General features: G+C 40.5%; 2 protein-coding genes across 2 annotated transcripts; both read left to right on the top strand.

Annotated features, from left to right (window-relative positions):
• Nucleotides 1-12873: 12873 nt before the first annotated feature.
• Nucleotides 12874-13818, top strand: LOC133367807 (olfactory receptor 14A16-like). The gene has a single exon (XM_061591910.1). It carries the CDS (start codon nt 12883-12885, stop codon nt 13816-13818), a length of 936 nt encoding a protein of 311 aa, XP_061447894.1. The 5' UTR covers nt 12874-12882.
• An 8593-nt stretch (nt 13819-22411) lies between these two features.
• On the top strand, nt 22412-23356 carry LOC133367806 (olfactory receptor 14A16-like). The gene has a single exon (XM_061591909.1). The coding sequence runs from the start codon at nt 22421-22423 to the stop codon at nt 23354-23356; it is 936 nt and encodes a 311-aa protein (XP_061447893.1). The 5' UTR covers nt 22412-22420.
• Nucleotides 23357-24443: the final 1087 nt, after the last annotated feature.

Below are 24443 nucleotides of genomic sequence, written 5' to 3'. Positions count from 1 at the left end.
AGAGATATTTAGCCTTTAATTAGGGTTTCCAGATTTTGCCTGGAGACTCCAGTTTTGGGAGATCCTCTCTGGGTCTCCAGGTGAGTCACCTTAGGGTGCTTTCACACTGCACTTTATTCCGTTATTCTGATGATTTCTTACCTGGTAATTTGTGCATTATATTTGATCTTTCAAGCTAGCTCCAGAATTCCAGAGGAATGTAGTGCAAGTCTAGAGCAAATTTCTGTGATAAATGATACCAGAAATAATCCATTAGCAGGGCTGGGAATCTGGAAAATCATGGGAGTTTTTCGCTAGCTACAGTCGCTCACATGACAGGCATCCCAGCATGCAGTGCATTCCCGCCGTTTAGTCATGCAGGTTTTATTTATTTTTTTGCCTGGTGAACGTTGTACCGGTATTCCCATATTGGAGCAGATAGCAACAGCATTTCCCACACACACCCCTGTGTCAATACAACAATTTAGAAAGTCAGATCCTAAAGGGAAAGGACTTGCATGATGACAGGATGAGATCTTAGAGCTCCTACACAACAGGTAACAGTGTGCATGTGTATAATGGGTGAGGGATGAAAAGAAGCAGTGTGAAAGGCAGTTGTGCAAAATGCTGGTATATAAGCTGAAAAAGCTGCTGTTCCTCAACGCAACAGGTACTGCAGTGTGAAAGGGATTCTTGAAATTGGGAGAGAAGTGCTACCGTTTTAATCTGTTAACATAACACAATCAGCCCCATGTGTGAAAAGAGCCAAAATCTCTGGACCCTTCATTTGTTTAAAAAAATTAAGTTTCTTGGTGGGCTGGTTCAAAAGAAATTGTTATGAGCATGGGGGTTGGAATGGATGATTCCTGTGGGTCCCCTTCCGGTCTCTGATTTGGAATTCTGTGCCATGGAATGAGGAACTCGCTCTGCTGGTCAGATGAGTCTCCTTTGTTAAACAAATAGAGTGGCCAGGTAGTTAATGGGCCTATTAGGTGCCCAGCAACTGATGAATGAGCCAGGAAGATCCTTTTGTCATTGAAACTCATCAAGAGAGCCTCCCACCCCTCCTGGAGTCTAGCAGAGGCTTGTGTTTTTAGTTGTGTCTAGAGAATGGCTGGGGCTGCAGGCAGGCAGAGAGGCTATCCCTCTGCACCCTGGCGTTAGGATGCCTCCTGCAACTCAGATGGAAAAGCTGGATATTGGACTGCTGATGCATTGAACCTCTTCATATTAAGCTCAGGTTGGAATGTGTGTAAATAAATAAACCATATTTCATAAAGACACCACAGTCTCCGCTGACCTTCTTCCCAAAGGAAACCAAACCTTGGATGACTGCAGGAACCCCGGAAATCTCACGGCTCGGAGACTGGGGAGGCACACAACAATATAACCCAAAATGTCAGCCCTCCCTCCACAATTATTAAATTGGTCCGCCCCCGGAGGCTAATGAATTCTGAAGGTTTTCAAAAGGCTCTGGGGTTTTTTCCGGCTGATAAGACTGGCGCTCCTGTCGAAGCCCTGGCCGATCTGTGGAATACAGAGATGACCCGGGCTGTTGACACGATCGCTCCTGCACGCCCTCTCCTATGTAGAGCTCATACAGCTCCTTGGTATACTCCGGAGCTGAGAGCGATGAAACAAGACAGGAGGCGGCTTGAGCGGAGATGGAGACGAACTCCCGACGAATGCAATTATGAGCTGGTTCGTGCTTCTACTAAGCTCTATGTAGGAGCGGTGAGGGCGGCAAAAAAACAACATTTCGCCGCCACTATTCACTATCTCTCTCACGCCCACGGGAGCTTTTTAAAGTGGTTCGTGGCCTACTCCATCCAGGCCTACAAGATACGGCAGATACATCGGTAGCTCGATGTAATAAATTTGCTGAACACTTCCAGCATAAGATCTCATGCATTTGCCGGGACTTAGGCTCCTATTTAATAGCAGTTAATCCTACTGAGGTGTCCGGAGCACAGTCTTGTCATGTTTTGTTGGATGATTTTCAGTTGGTTCAGTTTGAGGACGTGGACAAGGTGCTTGGACAGGTTCGTGCGACCACTTTGGTACTGGATCCTTGCCCCTCTTGGCTAATTAAAACTAGCAAGGAAGGAACAGTTGGCTGGGCCAAGGAAGTGATTAATGCCTCTTTACGAGAGGGAGTGGTCCCTGGCTGTCTGAAAGAGGCGGCAGTGAGACCATTCCTGAAAAAACCTTCCTTGGACCCAGAGGATTTCCGCAGCTACAGACCAGTAGCCAATGTTCCGTTCCTGGGCAAGATCCTGGAACGTGTGGTTGCTGACCAGCTCCAGGCGCTATTGGATGAAACCGATTATCTAGATCCATTTCAATCGGGGTTCAGGCCTGGTTTTGGCACTGAGACTGCCTTGGTCGCCCTGTTTGATGACCTATGTCGGGAGAGAGACAGAGGGAGTGTAACTCTGTTGATTCTCCTTGACCTCTCAGCAGCTTTTGATACCATCAACCATGGTATCCTTCTGGAGAGACTTGCGGAGTTGGGAGTTGGAGGCACTGCTTGGCAGTGGTTCCACTCCTACTTAGCGGGTCGCCTCCAGAAGATAGTGCTTGGGGAACATTGCTGGACACCATGGGTTCTCCAATGTGGCATCCCGCAGGGTTCGGTTCTGTCTCCCATGCTTTTTAACATTTATATGAAGCCGCTGGGGGCGGTCATCAGGAGTTTTGGAGTGCGTTGTCATCAGTATGCTGATGACATGCAGCTCTACTTCTCCTTTACATCTTCTTCAGGTGAGGCAGTTGACGTGCTGAACCGTTGCCTGGCTGCGACAATGGACTGGATGAGAACTAACAAACTGAGACTCAATCCTGACAAGACTGAGATGCTGTTGGTGGATGGTTTCTTTGATCGGATGGTGGATATATACCCTGTCCTGGATGGGGTTACACTCCCCCTAAAGGAACAGGTGTGTAGTCTGGGAGTCATCTTAGACTCTTCCCTCACACTTGAGGCTCATGTAGCCTCGGTGGCCCGGAATGCGTTCTACCAACTTTGGTTGGTAGCCCAGCTACGTCCCTATCTGAGTAAGGAGGACCTCACATCAGTGGTACATGCTATGGTAACCTCGCGTCTGGACTACTGCAATGCGCTTTACGTAGGGCTACCTTTGAAGAAGATTCGGAAGCTACAGCTAGTGCAAAATGCGGCGGCCAGACTGCTAACAAGAACTAAGCGGTCTGAGCATATAACACCTGTGCTAGCCCGTTTGCACTGGCTTCCAATATGCTTCCGGGCCAGATTCAAAGTGTTGGTACTTACCTATAAAGCCTTATACGGCGCGGGACCACGATATCTGTCAGAACGCGTCTCCCGATATGAACCGGCCCGTACACTACGGTCTACTACGAAGGCCCTCCTCCGGGTTCCGACTCATAGGGAAGCCCAGAGAGTGGTGACAAGATCTAGGGCCTTCTCAGTGGTGGCCCCCGAACTATGGAATGGTCTCCCCGAGGAGGTGCACCTGGCGCCGACACTATCATCTTTTCGGCACCAGGTTAAAACCTTTCTCTTCTCTGAGGCATTTTAATTCCTGTTAATTCTAAATTATTATATTTTGATTTTAGACTGTACAGTTTTTTGTACAGTTTTGTATTGTGATATACTGTATTGTGTTATTTTTATTGTATTTTTAATGTTCACCGCCCAGAGAGCTGTTGCTAGTCGGGCGGTATATAAGCTTAATAAAATAAATAAAATAAATAAATAAATTGCTGTTAATACCGGCTGCTCTAATCCCTACACTTTCAGGTTTTTAGCCAATAAATGAAGTAAAGGTTGTGATTTGTTGACCTCCCAGGCAATGTCTAAATCCACAGTTTCCTTTTCCTGCTCGTCTCACATCAAGAATTCAGTAAATATATAGCTTTCAGCAGCATAAAGAGTACTTTCTCTGAATTGGATTGATTCTGATTAAACATGCATCGCATTGCACTACAACAGAAGATCACAACAGTGGTAGGAATAAAAGTGTACATGCAGGGTTTCTTAATTACTTACAAAAATGGCATATTATACATTTTATTTTTGAAATGATTTTTGAACAGAAGTTTAAAAAAGTGTACATGGTGCAGTGTATCTTTTTCTAATTAAGGAGTCAAACAAGTTTAAATTTTACTGGACTGTTAAAGAGAGCAGATTATTTGTCTTATTCATAACCTATTTGAAAACCTTCCCAATATGAAGCTTTTCTGGGATTAAAGCTGCAATGCTAATTCCACATACCTGTGAGGTAACCCCACTGAATTCAGTAGGACTTACTTTTGAGTAGACATGGTTAAGATTGTGTGGAAAATCAATGGGACTTTTGAGTGAACATAGAAAAAGATTATGTTGAGTGAACATAGAAAAGGATTGTGTCTTTCTCTTCCCCTAAGATGTTAGGCAGGGCTTACTTAGGTGTCACTGCTTTTATTTAGCTAATGAAAATTAATATTTTTTTTAAAAAAATGTTTTGCAATGGCCAACTGGTTTTGACAATAAACTATTATATGGCCATCCCTGGTTTGATATGGGTATCGTTGCAGAGGATCCCTAGTCAATCCTTACCAACTGTCCTGCCTGAAGTCGAAGGACCCAGTCTCAGTTGTGTTTGTGTTTTTATATCACTAGGGCACACCCCCATGACATCACTAGTGTATGTCCCCTATGACATCACTAGGGCTGGCCCCTGAAATCTCAGGGTTTGGGATGCTTCTGACCAGGCAACCCTACCTTTAATAATTATTTTGAGTGGATGGATGCAGCACATGAATCTCTTTGACAATAAAGATATACTTAAGAAGGAGCCAAAGTGAGTGGGCAATGCTCCTTCATACCCAGTGCCCCAAACAGGCTGCAGACTGCAACAGGCCCTCAAAGGCAGTGGGTGGTGGCACACATGCACGTGCAGCATGCTAATATGGCTGGGGATATTTTAGCACACTTAAGTGTGTCCTGGATGTGGTGGAGCCAGCCCGGGCCAGCAGCAGGGGGTGTTGTCTGAGTGGGTGGCTTCTATTCAGCAAACTGGGCTAGCATCGGGTTACAGGGTGCATGGTTCACAATGTCATGTTGGTGCATTATCCACCCAGCCCCAAGTGAATGCTAGGCTATGCCCCCACTTACAAATGAACCCTAAAAAGACTTTCTACCCAGCACTGCTGTGGCCACAACCAACTGTGGATGTAAGAAGGCATCACTTTCCATTTTGCCCTGAATTTGTCCCAAAGCATCTTGTTTCCTTTGTGCTGCAGTTCATCTTCCAACCAAAATTACATATTTGCCTAGCTGTCCACCATGGCAAAATTGCATAACCTACATATCTTATGTAATTTGCATAATTAATTATGTACATTGCATTGTTATTATGTTACTCCACCTAATTCATTCAACAGAAAGGACACACAATGCAAATGGGGGGGATAATAAATTTTGTATTGTTTCTGGATTTAAAGCAAAAACAGTGAATACCAATTGTATTCACGGAATTCATTTCTATTCCAGACATGGGACAAATAGGCAAGCATCAGCAATTTCCACTCCCATTTCCACTTTTGTCAGAATTCTCCAACATCCGCATGACTAACCAAAAGCAAGCAGTCAAAACAGCAATGTTTCCTCCCTCCCAAAGGGGTGACTTCTACCACACCATCAGTGATGCCTTTGCAGTAATCAGTACAAGGTAGATGGGTACCCCCTGCACCCCTGTCACTCCTGAATGCGCCTGAAAAAGGCCTTCTACCACTGCCTACTGACCCATTGAGGCCAGAGAGCCAGGTAAAGGAAAAAGTATTCCTCTCTTTCTCCACATTCCTGTCATTTGTAAGGAAAACACTTGGAGGCCAAAGAACACTGCTGCCACTTTCTACCACTTACCACTACCACCCAACCCATGTGCAAGGTGAACGTCCACAAGCCAAACATTGCCTCTGCCACCAGACTGGGTAGGTGGTAAAGCCTAAGTTTCATCCTGAGGTTGTGATTATGCATTTTTCCAGTTTTGTTGTTATATGCCTTCAAGTCAATTACGACTTATGACGACTCTATGAATCAGTGACCTCCAGTTGCATCTCTCATAAACCATCCTGTTCAGATCTTGTAAGTTCTGGTCTGTGGCTTCCTTTATGGAATCAATCCATCTCTTGTTTGGTCTTCCTCTTTTTCTATTCCCTTCTGTTTTTCCCAGCATTATTGTCTTTTCTAGTGAATCAGGTCTTCTCATTATATGTCCAAAGTATGATAACATCAGTTTCATCATTTTAGCTTCTAATGATAGCTCTGGTTTAATTTGTTCTATGACCCAATTATTTGTTTTATGTTCTATGACCCAATTCCAGTTAGTACCTTCTTTAATGGTTGCTCATCCATAATACATATTTGATTGATTGGTTGGTCACTATAGGTTAAATTCTATACAAAAACAAAAGGCCCAATGAATTCCTGGTGTAAGACATTGTGTCACACTGGGAATCCTTTACTAAGCATAAATTAAATCCAAATGGTACACCTATTGCTCATGTTTTCATCACCAAACCCAACAAAAATAAATCAAACCTCCCTAGAGCAAAGATTCTCAGGAGATCTTGCAATAAGCTCTTTGTTTTTGTGTCTGAGAATAATCAATTCCTGGAACTGGAAAAATATATATCACAGTGATGTTTTCTGGGTGTATGTGTGTTTTGGATTCTCCATTTATTACATGCTTACACTTTATTTTTCTTGGCACATTGTGTACTTCTCATTGTGGAAACGAATGACTTTTATTAAAAGTCCAAACACCATATAATCAATAGCATTTTCATAGCCCACAAACTCATAGATGGCATCATTTTTTCTGTAGGCATTGGGAGAAAACCTCTGGTGGGATTTCACCCTTTTCCTGGTGGTCTCCATTTCCACATACATTGGGGAAGAATTGGGCTGGTTGGGTTGAGAATTACACATCATCATCATCTATCCACCTTCCTGTGTGTAATTCACTTTCTAGTGCTCAAAAGAGAGACAAGGTGCACGTATAGTGTAATGCACAAAATGACTACATAAAGCACATGAGGACAGCCGTCTTGTGTCTTTAGGCCCTGTACTGAATATGCTTATAATAATCTGGCTGATAAGGAATTGAAAATACACTAATATGCCTTGGATGGATATATAATATTGGTGAAAATGTATTACTGTTTCTTGAAATATGCCAACAGGAAGAAATTGTATGTGTCAATGGTGAAATATTCGCTTTACTAATTCTTTTTATTATGATTAATGAAGCCTCACTCACCACGCAGCTGAGTGGGGCCTAGTTGCAGTCGGAGGCGAAGCTGCTGCCTCCATCTTCTGTTGGGGCAAAGTTGCGCATCACGTCTATTACACGTGTGCGACGCGCAGCGTGAAGCGGTGGGGTTTAAGGGCCTATTTAAGCCCAGCCACCCCTTCCTATCCCCTCTTTGCTCGTGCGATGCCCACCCCGCCCTCCCTCTTTCATGGTGTGCCTAGGGGTCGCTTCGGGGCCGAGTAGGAATTTTTATCCTGCCCACCCTCGTTGGCAGGCAGGCTTTTTGCCTGCTCCACACTATGGAAGTGGGAGGGGATCGGGTTAGGGGGCGTTGTGATCAATAGGTGGTTTTGGCTAATTTGCCAAATTTGCATTGGAAGTTAATGCCCTACTGGGCAGATCATTTTAGCACTGGTGCGGGAAGGTGCGGGAAGGGAAATAGGTAAGGACAGCTAGGTGGCCCCCTTAGGCACCTTTGGAGGTGATTGGTGGTTTCGGAGGCCTGTCTGTCAGAGCTTTCCGGCTTGAGGGCAGGATATGGGCTGCCTCTGGGGCCAACTTATCTCATCTACCCAAGGGTTATCTGGCCCCGGGCAAGGATGACATAGGAAGGCCCCCCTACTCACCTACAAGGTGTGGCCTGGGTAAAGGTAAGCACATGGGCTTGCCCTTCCTCCGGCAGGGGCTGGTCGCCCGAGAGCTGTATGGCAAGATACTTGCTTATAGACAGTTTCCGCACCTAGGTTTTCCTTCTGCAGGTCACTTTAAATTGGGTTTTTGTTTAATGTAATTTAATAAAGTGGCCCTTGTTCAACCCAAGCTGACGTCTCTGTGTTTTATTTCGCCCCTCGACTGCAATTCCATTTCATTGTAATGTAATTTTAAATTCTTTTTATACAGAGATTTTGCTTCTTTGAATTGCCAATGTATCAGTCTTTATCCAAGGGTAATTGGCTTACAGTATCCCCCTAAAACAGATGGGTTATTTTAAAATCCAGAGAAACTCAAAATGAGTAATTAATGTTGAAATATGTTTTTTATCTTCTGCCCTTTGTAGTATATGTCTATTAAATCACCAGGCTACTGAAGAAGACTCTTCTCGAAACACGTTTGGCTATACTTTGTATTTTGTATTTCCTCTTGTGCAGGCATTGTTTTATTACTGTGTGTAGAATTTCATTAGTGATTTTATGTTGGTTTTACAATTCATGTGTATTAACTTTTTGTTCTACTTCATGTTGTGCCTTATATGTCTACCTTAACTCTCTTTTGATCTTTGTGTTTTTGTTAAGGTTAAGACTAACATTCAGATCCTTTGCATCCCTCAGGTGGTGCCAGGGCATCTCTCTATCACTAAAGCTATGGAGGGAATGGCTGTTGTGTTTCTCAGCGTTCCCCACTAAATTGACTTCTAGTCTTCAGTACAACACAGTGCTAATCACTTACACTCTTCTGCTGGTTGAACATCTTACCTGAGTCAGTTTGAATATTCCCCCTGTCTGCTGAGAGCCAACATCCTCCTCTCATTACTACCTACCTTCCAGGTACACACTTGCTTTGTGCAGAATCTTCCAGTTCTTCAGAGGATTTAGGTTTCAATCACACTAAAAAGTACTACAGGAAATGTCAGAACTCTCACCCACTTTTCTTCCACCAGCTTTTTCCATACTGCACTCCTGAAAGAGAATTCAAAATACATGCCTGCCAGTAATGTATGCTACTGTAATGCTGAAAACTGTGGCACTGCCAAGAAATATTCTCAAACAGAGTTTCACTTCTCAGGATATATATATACATATATATATAAAAAGTAGAAGTACAATATTCCTCCAATGGTATTTCCAGAGTGTTTTGGTAATGAGATTAATTATTCCTGATCATTTACTCCTTTCACAACACGGTGCCCAGAAAAACATCTTAAGGAACAGTTTCAGGACATTATTCAAGCTGGAGCCAGCCATGTTTCTCAAAGGAAACATATTAGAATCAAGCACCATCCTTTCAAATGCATATCTCATACTATATGAACGGAATTTACCAATTAGTCGCTACATTCATTACATATTAGAGGTTTAGGGCTGGATTAAAGTAAAATCCATCGGTCAGTGGCACAGTTCATGCTTTCTATATCAAAGGACTTAAATTATATGTTTGGCATTTCCATGGAAAGACCCTTGCTTTAAACCGTGGAGAACTGCTGCCAGTCAGTGCCAACAATACTGGCATAGCTGAAGCAATGGTCTGATTCAACATAAGGCAGTTTCCTATGTTCCTAAGTTAGAAGGAAATGAACTAGTGAGGAGAATGGGCAACTCTGTCATTTGTTTTGCATAACATCATGGGACTGCAACGTTCCCCAAGGAGAGACTCCTGGAAATAGTGCAGAAAACAAGGATGACTCAACCTCCTCCTTATAGCACATGCACCATCAAATAAAGATCAGACTCAAGCACAATGGCACCCTCATCCACCAAGAGAAGCAGAGGTGAGTCGAAATCTCTTAGTTCATCCTAAAGAAAGGCCAGAGCTCCTAAGATGCCTGGAATTTCAGTTGTGAAAAGATTATGAATGCAGGAGAGGGTTTAATGTGGAGGTTAGAAAACTATTGTAAAAGTGGACTTTTTCTATTTGCTATGAAATAGGGGAAGGCAATACCATCGTAGGTAAACTGTGCAGGTAGGATACTTCCATGCAAAGCTATGAGCAACCTACATTCACTTCCCAAGAAAGGGTGTGATTTTAGAATTGGAAACAGAGTGAGACCAAGTGCTGCCATCATTCCCTCTTGTGTACATATACAATGATGGCAGGGAGAGACTCTGGGATTCTTCTATAGTCACAGCTTTTCAGATAATGGGAAGCTTTCAATGACTGGGTCTTCAGCTTGCATCCTGGACTGCCAATTAGATTTATTGTTCAACAAATGAAGTTGCCAACTCATTGAGAGAGGGTTTTATATAGCATTGTGGGAGGAGTGTGCATTCCTCAAATGGTCAGATTGCCAGACTGGGACTAAGAGTCCCACATGCAAATCCTTATTCAGCAATAAAGCTATGAATTTTGTTTGGAACACATTTTTATGTGCTGACCTAATTTGCATCTGATGGACCAAAAAGTAGATCACAACACATCCTTGAGGTTTCCCATGTCTCTGCATTCCGTGATATAGTTCTTGGCTCAAACCCTCCCCCCCCCAAAAAAACTGTATTAAAATGTATTTTAAGATAAATATAGTTTTAGAAACATGTACATTGAGATTAAATATATATTTAAATTCATATTTTATTATAAAATTGCATATTTGACTATGTTTTTAAATGCAAATGTCTGAATCCTAGCAAGACAGAGGCGCTGTGGGTTGGTGGTTCCCAAGTTCAAATAATTGTTGAGTATCCTATTTTGGATGGGGTCGTACTCCCTCTGAAAGAGCAGGTCCGTAGTCTGCGGCTGCTCCTGGATCCATCTTTGTCGTTAGAGGCCCAGGTGACCTCAGTGGCTAGGAATGCCTTTTACCAACTTAGGCTGGTAAGACAGCTGTGGCCATTTCTGGACTGAGATAGCCTGACCACTGTTGTCCATGCACTGGTAACCTCCAAGCTGGATTACTGTAATGCACTCTATGTGGGGCTGCCCTTGAGGTTGATCCAGAACAGAGCTTGGAAAAGTTACTTTTTTGAACGACAACTCCCATCAGCCCAATCCAGTGGCCATGCTGGCTGGGGCTGATGGGAGTTATAGTTTTAAAAAGTAGTTTTTCCAAGCTCTGGTCCAGAAGCTGTTGCTGTTGCAAAACGCTGCAGTGAGACTGCTCACTGGGGCAGGGTATCACCAACATGTCCCCCACTGCTGAAAGAATTGCACTAGCTGCCCATTCGCTACCAGGCCAAGTTCAAGTTTCTACTTTTGGTGTACAAAGCCCTATACAGCTTGGGACCAGGGTACCTGAAAGACCGTCTTATTCCTTATATACCCAGTCAATCCCTGCACTCTGCAGGTGAGGGCCTCCTGCAGATACAATCTTATCAGGAGGTCCATTCTGTACAACATAGGAAACAGACCTTAAGTGTGGCGGCAGCCACCCTGTGGGATTCCCCCCCTTTAAATATTAGATAGGCGCCATCTCTGTTATCTTTTCAGCACCTATTGGATATCTTCATCTTTCAACAAGCCTTTTAAGTTGAGACTTATCCCAGGCTGTGTCTGTGTTTGAATTGCTTTTTAATATATTTTTGAACCTCTTCTTTTAAAAAACAATATGTTTTTAATCTTTTTTTAAAGTTGTCTTGCAAGATTTTTTAAAATAACGTTTTTTAATATGTATTGTTTTAATGCATTTTAAAGTCTGTTTTTTATGAGGTTTTAAAATGTTTTTAGTGCTTTCGTTTGCCACCCTGGGCACCTGATGGGAGTAAGGACAGAATATAAATCAAATAATAAATAAATAAATATAAAAATTTTCAGATAGATAGATAGATAGATAGATAGATAGATAGATAGATAGATAGATAGACAGATAGATAGATGCACAAGAGCTAGTGTGATGTAGTGGTTAGAGTGTCGTACTACAACCTGGAAGACCAGGATTTGAATCCCCACATAGCCATGAAGCTCACTGGGTGACTTTGGGCCAGTCACTGCCTCTCTGCCTTAGAGGAAGGCAATGGTAAACCACTTCTGAATACCACTTACCATGAACACCCTATTCATAGCCTCGCCATAAATTTGAATCGACTTGAAGGCAGTCCATTTCCATTTTCATATATAGGCACAGATTAATACTGCAATGGAACAGAACAACGTTATGAATAAACACATGCAAAGTTGACACCAACTGCAAATAGACTGGTCCATCCATCTTTAATTTATGGGGAAGTTATTAATCAGTCAAAGAACTCTTTCTGAGAAATATTCTGGCAGAGAAAGTGCAAGTGGAACACACTCTTTTGGAAAACATCCCCATTTTGGGGAACAATACCTTGCAAATATTTGTGGCTAACAGTCCTATATTAGGGTTTGGAGCTTGTTCAAACTAAGCAAACAAAGAGTAATATGATGTTACACACCAAATTGTTCCACAAGATCTCCCCAAAATATGCATTGCCTTTCCCTTGGTCATCTAACAATTTTAATTATTTACTTAAGTAAAACAAATCTCCATAGGTAACTTCCATAAGGCTCAAATTAGGCTTACAAAGTATCATATATTAGAGGATTTCCAATATGTTCATTGAGCTTTCCATTTTCAACCTTTTACTAGATACAGCAAGGTTTTCAGCAATGGACAGGTACAAAAAGGAATTGGAATCCCCAACTAAGCAAATTGATCACTGGCATCTTGCACTGCTATTGTAGTCCCAGGAATAGTTGCCTTTCCAAATTCAATATGCTATAAGGGGGCAGACGTAGCAAGCACACTGATGTTGAGGGTGGGGCCAGCATTTAGTGAAAGATGGGATAGGGACTTCCTATAAAGGACTTGAGTTTGTTGTAAGGAGGTCACAACATTTATTGAAATCGAAGCATTCCTTCTACTGCTGCAATAAAATAGTATCCCAAAATGTATAAATATCCTCTGACTCACAATTGTTTAACTTATTTCTGCAGAAGGATCCAAATAAATGAAATGGCCAACCAATCTACTCTGACAGCGTTCCTTCTGATGGGGTTTTCCGATTATCATGATGCACAAATTTTGCATTCTGTGATGTTTATCTTCATTTACTTAACAGCCGTACTTATAAATCTTCTCATCATCACAGCTGTTATCCTAGACCACCACCTTCACAGTCCCATGTACTTCTTTTTGATCAACCTGTCACTGATAGATGTTTGTTCCATCTCTACTACTCTTCCCAAGTCCATAGCCATTTCACTGACAAACAACAAAATGATTTCTTTTTCTGGATGTGTCACACAGGTCTTCTTAGTTGTCACATTTGTGGGTGGTGAACTTACCTTGCTCACTGTCATGGCTTATGACCGTTACGTTGCAATCTGCCATCCTCTACAATATACACTCATCATGAACTGGGATGCCTGTATCCAAATGGCAGCTGTTTGCTGGGTAAGCAACCTGTTTCATGCAGTATTACAAACCAGTTTCACTTTCAGGCTAGATTTCTGCGGCTCCAATATTATTAGACAGTACTTCTGTGACATTCCTCAGTTGCAAAAGATTTCTTGTAGTGATACAAGAGTAAATCAATTATTGATTTTCATCATTGGGTTCATTGTGGACTCATTTTGTTTTGCACTCATCTTTGCTTCCTATGGCTACATCTTCTCTGCTGTGTTGTGGATCCCCTCGGTTCAAGGCAGATATAAAGCTTTCTCTACCTGCACTCCCCACCTGACTGTCTTTACTTTATTCTTTGTCACAGCTGTGTTTTCATACATGAGGCCTAAAGCACTTTCCTCTCCCACTGTGGACTTGGTTTCTGCTGTACTGTATACGGTTTTACCACCAGTTCTTAATCCCATTATTTATAGTTTCAGGAACAGGGACATCCAAGCAGCAATATGGAAAATACCCCCAAAATTAAAGAATATCATAGCATGATTCATCCCACATTCTTGTAAACATTATGCATGGATGCACTAAATCTACACCTCAGGCTGAATTTAGAAAAGTAGATTTATTCCTTTCTGCAGGAATACAGGACATTTTTTTATTTTAAACCATGTAACATGCTGCAAGGCTCTTAGATGTTTTCACAGATATAGTGAAGCAAAATCCTCCAGTGTTATTATTTCTTCAATTATAGGCCACAATTGCTACCATGAGAGGATTGTAGGGTAATATCTGAAATTTATCTGAGGTCAAATTTAGAAATGTAGGTGTGGTGGGCAGAAGACAGATATGATTAACATTATTTGTGTATTTTCACAGAAGAAATTTTCTGAATAGTTTGTTAAGAAATGAGGAAGGAGGATTAAGACTGTTAAATAAGTTTGTTAGAATAATATGGGATAAACGAAATAAAATGCTGCCCAAAATAGAGAGTGCTGTCGTACTCAAGTCTTTGGGCCTCATGGGCATCTGGCCTAACAGTGTGGGAACAGGATGCTGGACTAGATGAGCCATTGGCCTGATTCAGTACGCTCTTTCTATATTATTATATCAGAATATAATTCACATTGGAGAAAATATAGGACCCATGTTATGTTCAAAATTGGGAAAGCTGTGAAAGAATACTAGAAGAAACATGCAACTATTTCTGGATTAAGATGCACAATATCCATATTGTTAACAGAACATTCAGTTAAGGACATGTTGGTATGCAACAACATTAAGATTATCTAAGATCTACAAAAACAGTAATTATCTTTATTGGAAGTGTATATCCAGAGACAGAGAGATTTTGTCAAGAAATTTCATTTAATATAGACAATATCTTAGAGTATATGATCTCCAATGGTCAGGGATAATGGGAGTTGTAGTTCATCAATATCTATAGGGACAAAGGTTTCCTGCACCTGCTATAAAGGCTCAATATACTAATCTATTAAAAAGATGCAACCTCCCTCACCCCTCAAAAAAAGATAAGCTGCTTTATTAGTATCAAAGCTGCTTTATAGTAAACCATTGAAAAGAAAAAAAGATGCCTTGCTTAAAAGAATGGTTTATTAAATTATGGGAACAACTTCAGCAAAATAACATAGACTCTTGGGGTAAAACAAGGAAAGAAAATAACAAAACAATGTAATGAACTCATTGGCTTAGAGAGTGTTTGATCTGCTTTTATTTTTTGTGTTGGACTGTTCTATTTGTTGTTTGTTTGTCTGAGTCATATTGTTATTGGGTTTTGTCTTGTTTTGTTTGTCCTCTGTCTTCCCTTCCCTTTACTTTCTTCTTTTTTGATGATTATTGAATTGTTACAAAAGTATCTCTTAATTTTGTCTAAAAAATGTATAACCAGTTTAAAATTTTAAATGCGTTGATGGTAATATGTTTTATAAGTAAGCACTAGTGATTTCTATTTTGCAATGAAAGTATAATAATGAAATAAATAAGAAATGAAAAATAAACGTACTCCTAAAGTTGATCTCAAAATTGGTCCAACAATTTGGTCATGAATCTCGCTCACTTCAAATTCAAGACTCCATATTGGTTAAGAGGGATGCTACGCTATCATCTTCCTTAAATTTATTAGCTGTGTAATAGAGGTGTTGTATAATGATGATGATGATGATGATGATGTCAGATATCTTTGATGTGAAAAATTCCTTGTTTAACTGATTTACTGACACACTTGGAAAAACTTGTTGCAGTTGTACATTTGTCCTGGTAAATGCTTTAATATGAATAAATATATTTAAAGAAAAATAATTGAGTTACTTTATTGATTACAGCAAGTAATCTAGGTTGGCATGGATGCACTAAACAGAGGGAATGTGGGTGGGAAAGCTGATGCACAAAGAGGCTGGTGGTAGCATGGCCAAAGCCTCTCATAGGCCTGGGCCTGTCCCATCCCTCTTGGAGCTCTTGCAGGTGTTGCTGGGTGGGAGGATGACTCCATTCCTGCCTGTTCTGCCTGAGATATTTTTTCCGGTTAGTGCTTTCTTTCGTTAATGTTTGGTTGTCCATAATGTATATTTGATTGATTGGTTAGTTGCTATAGGTTAAATTCCATTCAAAACAAAAGGCCCAAATTAATTCCTGGTGTAAGTCATTGTGTCACACTGCGCATCTTTTACCAAGCATAGATGAAATCCAAATGGTGCACCTATTGCTCATGTTTTCTTCACAAAACCCAAAGAAAATAAAACAAACTTCCCTAGAGCAAAGATTCTCAGGAGATGTTGCAATAAGCTCTTTGTTTTTGTGTCTGAAAACAATCAAATCCCTGAACCAAAAAAATAAAAATAAATCACACTGATATTTTCTTGGTGTATGTGTATTTTGGATTCTTATTCTCCATTTACTACATGCTTACACTTTATTTTTCTTGGCACATGGTATACTTTTCATTGTGGAAATGAATGAAAGAGGCTACCTTAGTTTATTAAAAGTCAAAAACCCATATAATCACTAGCATTTTCATAGCTGGCAAGATAATATATGGTCTCATTTTTTTCTGTAGGCATTGGTGAAAAACATATAGGTGGGAAGTCATCCTTTTCCTCGTGGTCTCCATTTCCCTGTGCATTGAGGAGCAACTGGGGCAGAATTGGGCTTGCAAAGTTGAGAATTACTCCTCCTCCTCCTTATCCAACCATCTTCTTGTGTGTCTGTCTTTCTGGATCTTTCCTCTGTAATGGCAATACTGCTTTTGATATGGTTCACCATGGTAACCTTCTGGAACATCTTGAAGAGGTGGGGATTGGTGCACTGTGTTTCGGTGGTTCTGTTCATACTTCCAGATCTTCTTCAAAAAGTAATTTTGGGAGGCTACTGTTCAGCACCATGAGAATTAGCCTGTGGTGTTCCACAAGGTTCCATCTTGTCCCCATGCTATTTAACATCTAAATGAAGCCACCGGGAGCTGTCATCAAGGGATTTGGAGTGAGGTGCCATCAATATGCATATGACATCCAGCTGTAACTCTCTCTTCCATTTGAATTAGGAGAGGCAGTTGAGGTGTTGAACCGGTGCCTGGAGGCAGTGATGGACTGAGGCTGAATGCTGGAAAGACAGAGGTGTAATGTTATCAGAGTTCTCATGTCCAGGAGGTGGGAAGATGGCCTATTCTAAATGGGGTTGCTCTTTCCTTGAAGGACTGCAGCCTGAGAATATTCCTGGATCCAACACTGTCATTGAAGTTTCAGAAGGCCTCAGTGTCTAGAAGCGCCTTTTTATACCTCTGACTGGTTCACCTGCTCCACCACCTTTGGGGCAGAGAAGACTTGGCCACAGTACTCTATGCTCTGGTAACTCCCACACTGGATTATTGCAATGTGCTTTACATGGGACTGCCCTTGCAGACAACTCTGAAACTTCACCTGGTCCAAAATTCAGCAGCCAGATTACTGGCTGGGGTTCCCTTGAGAACTCATATAACCCCTAACTTATAACATTTGCATTGGTTGCCAGTTCATTTCGGGGCCCAGTTCAAGATGCTCACATTAGTGTTTAAAGCTCTGAATGATTTAGGCCCCAAATATCTGAAAGACCACCTCCTTCCCTACAGATCCTCTTGAGATTAGCAGAGACAGAATTTTGGCAGGTCCACCACCCTCTGGGTGGCAGAAGTATGGAGGATAACCCAGGAGTTCTGCCAAGTTCAGGGGGTGGGATGGCTCGGGAGAGGGCATTCTCTGTGGCAGACCCTAAGCTGTGGAACTCTCTCCCTGCTGAGGTATATCTGGAAACTTCATTGTACCACTCTCGGTGAATGCTGAAGATGCACCTCTTTACCCTGGCCTTTGACACCTGAGATGTATTCTTTTAGGACCCACACTATTTTCTGTGATGTTGTTTGGGTTGCTTTTTAACTATTTTTAATTATGTATTTTAAAAGTGTTGTAGCCAGCCCTGGGACCTTTGGGTAAAGAGCAGGTAATAAATAAATAAATAAATAAATAAATAAATAAATAAATAAATAAATGAGGGCATGACTGCTGTGTTTCTCAGCGTTCCCCACTAAATTGACTTCTAGTCTTCAGTACAACACAGTGCTAATCACTTACACTCTTCTGCTGGTTGAACATCTTACCTGAGTCAGTTTGAATATTCCCCCTGTCTGCTGAGAGCCAACATCCTCCTCTCATTACTACCTACCTTCCAGGTACACACTTGCTTTGTGCAGAATCTTCCAGTTCTTCAGAGGATTTAGGTTTCAATCACACTAAAAAGTACTACAGGAAATGTCAGAACTCTCACCCACTTTTCTTCCACCAGCTTTTTCCATACTGCACTCCTGAAAGAGAATTCAAAATACATGCCTGCCAGTAATGTATGCTACTGTAATGCTGAAAACTGTGGCACTGCCAAGAAATATTCTCAAACAGAGTTTCACTTCTCAGGATATATATATACATATATATATAAAAAGTAGAAGTACAATATTCCTCCAATGGTATTTCCAGAGTGTTTTGGTAATGAGATTAATTATTCCTGATCATTTACTCCTTTCACAACACGGTGCCCAGAAAAACATCTTAAGGAACAGTTTCAGGACGTTATTCAAGCTGGAGCCAGCCATGTTTCTCAAAGGAAACATATTAGAATCAAGCACCATCCTTTCAAATGCATATCTCATACTATATGAACGGAATTTACCAATTAGTCGCTACATTCATTACATATTAGAGGTTTAGGGCTGGATTAAAGTAAAATCCATCGGTCAGTGGCACAGTTCATGCTTTCTATATCAAAGGACTTAAATTATATGTTTGGCATTTCCATGGAAAGACCCTTGCTTTAAACCATGGAGAACTGCTGCCAGTCAGTGCCAACAATACTGGCATAGCTGAAGCAATGGTCTGATTCAACATAAGGCAGTTTCCTATGTTCCTAAGTTAGAAGGAAATGAACTAGTGAGGAGAATGGGCAACTCTGTCATTTGTTTTGCATAACATCATGGGACTGCAATGTTCTCCAAAGAGAGAATCCTGGAAATAGTGCAGAAAACAAGGATGACTCAACCTCCTCCTTATGGGCACATGTCTCTTCAAATAAAGATCAGACTCAAGCACAATGGCACCCTCATCCACCGAGAGAAGCAGAGGTGAGTAGAAACCCCTTAGTTCATCCTAAAAAAAAGTCAGAGCTCCTAAGATTTCAGTTGTGAAAAGATTATGAATGCAGGAGAGGGTTTAATGTGGAGGTTAGAAAACTTATAAAAGTGGATTTTTTCTATTTACTTTAAAATAGGAGAAAACAATACCATTGTAGGAAAACTGTGCAGGTAGGATACTTCCATGCAAAGTTATGAGCAAACCTGCATTCACTTCCCAAGAAAGGATATTATTTTAGAGTTGAAAGCAAAGTGAGACCAAATGCTGCCATTATTTCCCCATGTGCACAACTATAATGATGACAGGGAGAGACTCTGGGATTCTTCAATAGCCACAGTTTTTATGATAAGGGGAAGCTTTCAATGACTGGGTCTTCAGTTTGCATCCTTGACTGCCAATTAGATTTATTGTTCAACAAATGAAGATGCCAACTCATTGAGAGAGGTTTTATATAGGTTATTTTTTTTTTTGAAAAAAAAATTGGGTATTCCCTAAAATAATATGTGATAGTACAGTCACTAGAATAGGAACTGTTCAAGCGGTGCAAGAAAAATGACAGGAAGTCCATCCCTTCAGCTCTTGTTTATGGTTATTTTTTTCAACATAGTAGATGTTCTTTAAGATTGATTTTCCACATCAAGAAATTGAGTTGTTCTTAGGTCCTGCCATAGACTGTGTGTTGGAGGGGGGTTAAATTTTCAAACCATCCTATATGTTGATTGGTTCTGTGCTGTTTCACAATTCTGCTAATTGGTCTTCTGCCCTAGGACATGATCCAAGCAAGCTTCCTTGCTCTTAGATAATATGTAGATTGGTATGCTATTTTCTTTTCAACAGATCAAAAGCACATTTTAAAGACAGAGAAACAGAGAGAGAGAGAACAATATGACAAATTGCTATGCCAAAAGATGGTGGTGCTATCCCAGATGGCCTCTGTGAATGCTCTCTTTTAAAAAGAAAAATCTCAGGATGAATATACTTGATATTATCTCATTCCAAACTTTGAAATGGGATTCTTTTCTCTTTTTAGACATTTGACATGTAATGATTATTTTTTTGTTTATCACAAAAAAACCTATGTCTGTAATCTGATTGCATTATCTTTTATTGGCAGAAAGCCAAGGTGGTCCTATTGAATAATTGTGCCATAAGGCTGGTGAGCTGTTGTATTTTGGGTTGGAGATCAAGAATAGTTTGTTAAAAAAAATCATAGTTTAATGTTCTTGAAGAGGCTTTCCTTCTGATGTTGAACACTTATAGTACGTTAATTTGGTGCCATTGTCACTTCTGCTCAGATTCTAGAGATTTTCAAAATAATATTAAACTCTGCAAAGGCCATCAAAAGCATTGTGGGATGAGTGTGCATTCCACAACTGGTCAGATTGCTAGACTAGGATCTGGAGTCCCACATTCAAATCCTTACTCATCTATGAAAGTGACTGGGTGACATTGAGCTAGTCACTAGCTCTCAACCTTATATATTTCACAGGAGTGTTAGGATAAAAATGGACAGGAAAAGCATATATTCACCTGATCTCTTCATGTTCAGTTAAACTAGAAGGTTTGAATAGAGAACTTACATTCAATTTTATGAACAGGAACACATGATTTGGAATCCTGTGTGACTGGGCTTCCAGACAGGTAGAGGAGTCTAAAGTACAGTTCCCATGCAGTGCATTGACTCTACATTCAACGTTTTGCTGAATGCACTGAATTCAGGGAATCGGGCTCTCCTTCGGAGCTCTCTGAAATGCTTTTGTTCATTTCCACCAGATAGAGCTTTTATGCTATGGGATCTTTTAACAATGGTGTAGACACCTGAACAAGGAATAAACATTATTTATTCCAAACACATACAGCAAGATCTATTCACTTTCAGTGTCATAAATTTATTCAATCAATACTTCATAGACATCGCAAAAGGGAGCTGACTGACAGTAAAAAAAAAATATTTACTTATTTATTTATATTCACATTTCTTCCAAGGAATTCAAGGTGGCGTATGTGGCTCTTCACCTTCCAATTTATACTCACAACAATCCTGTGGGGTAGATTAGGTTGAGAGACTCTGACTCGCCCAAAGTCACTCAGTGAGCTTCATGGCTGTGTGGGGATTTCAGACTTGGTCTCCCAGGTTGTAGTACACCACTATACAACTCTGGCTCTCAAGTTACCAATACATAACAATATGTCTTTTAATAAGTACCAGACCTGTGAACTTGAAAATATTTCAACCAGTCCTTTAGGTTTTGCTTGTGTGGAGATCACTAGAACTCAAAGACCGCAACTGATTTCAATGATTACCAGAGAATGGTATTGTCTATTCGTTCTTTCTTCAGCCATTGCTCTTCTTCTCCCAAGGTCCCCACATCAGGATTGTTTATATTTACTAGCCACTGGTTTTGGTTGGGATGGAGAACTTTTCTGGAGCACATTTATATGGGCTGACATAATTTGCATCTGGTGCACCAATACACCGATAAGAACGGACCCTTGAGTTTTCTCATGTCTCTGCATTTTGTGATACAGTTCTTGGCTCAAAAAAAAAAAAAAAGAAAGAACAGAAAAATGTATTAAAATGTATTTTTATATAAAATATATTTAGAAATGTGTACATTCAGATGAAATATATATATGCTCAGATTAATTCAGCAATGGAACAGAACAGACTTACAAATAAGCACATGCAAAATTGGCAAAAAGTGGAAATAGACTGTCCCATCCATCTTTAGCTTATGGGGTAGTTATTGCTTAGTCAAAGAACTTTTTCTGAGAAAGATTCTGGCAGAGAAACTGCAAGTAGAACACACTATCTTGCAAAACATCTCCATTTTGGGGATCATACTTTGCAAGACTTTGTGGCTAACATGCCTTTGCCACAATTTGGAGCGTGTTTAAACCAAGCAAACAGAGAGTAATATGATGTTTTTGTTAGACACCAAATTGTCCCAAAATGACTCTAATAAAATATACAGTGCCTTTCCCTTGGTCATCTAACAAATTTAATTATTTTCTTTTAAAAACAAATCTCCACAGGTAACTTCCATAAGGCTCAAATAAGGCTTACAACATAGCATAAGTTTGTACATGTCCAGTCTGTCGCTTGAGTTTTCAATTTTCAGCCTTTTACTAGACACAACAGGGTTTTCAGTAATGGACAGGTACAGAAAAGAATTGGAAGCTCCCAACCAGCTGCTTGGACTACTACTTTTTCCAGGAACAGTTGCCTTTCCAAATTCAGAATTGTATAAGGGGGCAGAAGTAACAAGGACACTGATGTTGAGGGTGTTGACAGCGTTTAGTGAACAATGGGAGAGGGACTTCCTGTAAAGTATTTGAGTTGGTAGTGAGGAGGTCACAACATTTATTGAAATCGAAGCATTCCTTCTACTGCTGCAATAAAATAGTATCCCAAAATGTATAAATATCCTCTGACTCACAATTGTTTAACTTATTTCTGCAGAAGGATCCAAATAAATGAAATGGCCAACCAATCTACTCCGACAGCATTCCTTCTGGTGGGGTTTCCTGATTATCATGATACACAAATTTTGCATTCCGTGATGTTTGTCTTCATTTACTTAACAGCCATAGTTGTAAATCTTCTCATCATCACAGCTGTTATCCTAGACCACCACCTTCACAGTCCCATGTACTTCTTTTTGATCAACCTGTCACTGATAGATGTTTGTTTCATCTCCACTACTCTTCCCAAGTCCATAGCCATTTCACTGACAAACAACAAAATGATTTCTTTTTCTGGATGTGTCACACAGGTCTTCTTAGTTGTCACATTTGTGGGTGGTGAACTTACCTTGCTCACTGTCATGGCTTATGACCGTTACGTTGCAATGTGTCATCCTCTACAATATTCGCTCATCATGAACTGGGATGCCTGTATCCAAATGGCAGCTGCTTGTTGGATTGGCAACATGTTCGATGCAGTATTACTAACCAGTTTCACTTTCAGGCTAGATTTCTGTGGCTCCAATATTATTAGACAGTATTTCTGTGACATTCCTCAGTTACAAAATATTTCTTGTAGTGATACAAGAGTAAATCAATTATTGATTTTCATCATTGGGTTCTCTGTGGACGCATTTTGTTTTGCATTCATCTTTGCTTCCTATGGCTACATCTTCTCTGCTGTGTTGCGGATCCCCTCGGTTCAAGGCAGATATAAAGCTTTCTCCACCTGCACTCCCCACCTGACTGTGTTTACTTTATTCTTTGTCACAGCTGTGTTTTCATACATGAGGCCTAAAGCACTTTCCTCTCCCACTGTGGACTTGGTTTCTGCTGTACTGTATACGGTTTTACCACCAGTTCTTAATCCCATTATTTATAGTTTTAGGAACAGGGAAATCCAAGCAGCAATATGGAAAATACCCCCAAAATTAAAGAATCTCATAGCATGATTAATCACTTCTACATTCTTATAAAGTTTATGCATGGATGCACTAAATCGGACTTATTTATTTGTTTCATCTTTGATATAGGACATTTCTCAATTTAAACCATTTAACATTCTACAAGGCTCTTAGATGTTTTCACATATTTAATGAAAGAAAATCATCCAGTGTTATTATTTCTTTAATGATGGGCCACAATTGCTATAATGAGAGGATTCTAGAGGAATATCTGAAATGTATCTGAGATCAGATTTAGAAATGTAGGTGTGATGGGGAGGAGACAGGCATAATTGATATTATTTGTATACTTTCATGTAAGAAATATTCTGAATAGCTGAGGAAGGAGGATTAAGACCATAAAATAAATTTGTTAGAATGGCATGGGATAAACCAAATACAATGTTTCTCCCAATAGTGAGTGCTATTGCACTCCACTCTTGTGTTTGGGCTTCTCATAGGCTTCTGGTTTGCCACTGTGAAAACAGGATGCTTGATTAGATGGGTCATTAGCCTGATCCAGCATGCTCATATTAAGTTATGATATCGGAGTATAATTCATGTTGGAGAATATAGAGGACCTGTGTTATGTTCAAAAATAGGAAATCTGTGAAAGAATACTAGAAGAATTCACTAACAGGCAAAATACCTTGCCATTTAAGAATGTACCAATAGCCCACAGATATTTCTATCAAACTTTTAAAAGCAGGGAAATTGGGCAGCTATAGTGAATGCACCAGGGGAGCAGGAGACCTGACCTCCTCTCTGAGATATTGGACTGCCCTACAAATTTGTCAAAATGCAAACACCATTTGGGTTGGTCTTTCACAGTCCAATCCACTTGCTGTGTTGCTTCAAAGAATTTGGTAACATGTGCATCTGAGCATATGGTGAGTGGTGGCAACACCTGCCATTGCCAAAGATGGAGAACTATATTTTTTTCTATGTTTGTTGGTGTTCTTCTTACTTTGCTTCTTTCCGTGTTACTAATGTTTCTACAGAGAATCTAATCTAGAAAAGTCGGTCTCAAAATTGGTCCAACAGTTTACTCATGAATCTGGCTCTCTTCAAATTCAAGACCCCATCTTGGTTAAGA

This window comes from Rhineura floridana, chromosome 11 (assembly GCF_030035675.1).
Source record: "Rhineura floridana isolate rRhiFlo1 chromosome 11, rRhiFlo1.hap2, whole genome shotgun sequence".
NCBI classification, from domain to species: Eukaryota; Metazoa; Chordata; class Lepidosauria; order Squamata; family Rhineuridae; genus Rhineura; species Rhineura floridana.
Note: the sequence above shows the minus strand (reverse complement) of the source record. Positions and strands in the feature narration are given on the sequence as shown.

What these genes read in the sequence shown, in the direction of transcription:
- LOC133367807 (XM_061591910.1), top strand. Translation starts at nt 12,883, where the DNA reads ATGGCCAACCAATCTACTCTGACAGCGTTCCTTCTGATGGGGTTTTCC.
- LOC133367806 (XM_061591909.1), top strand. Translation starts at nt 22,421, where the DNA reads ATGGCCAACCAATCTACTCCGACAGCATTCCTTCTGGTGGGGTTTCCT.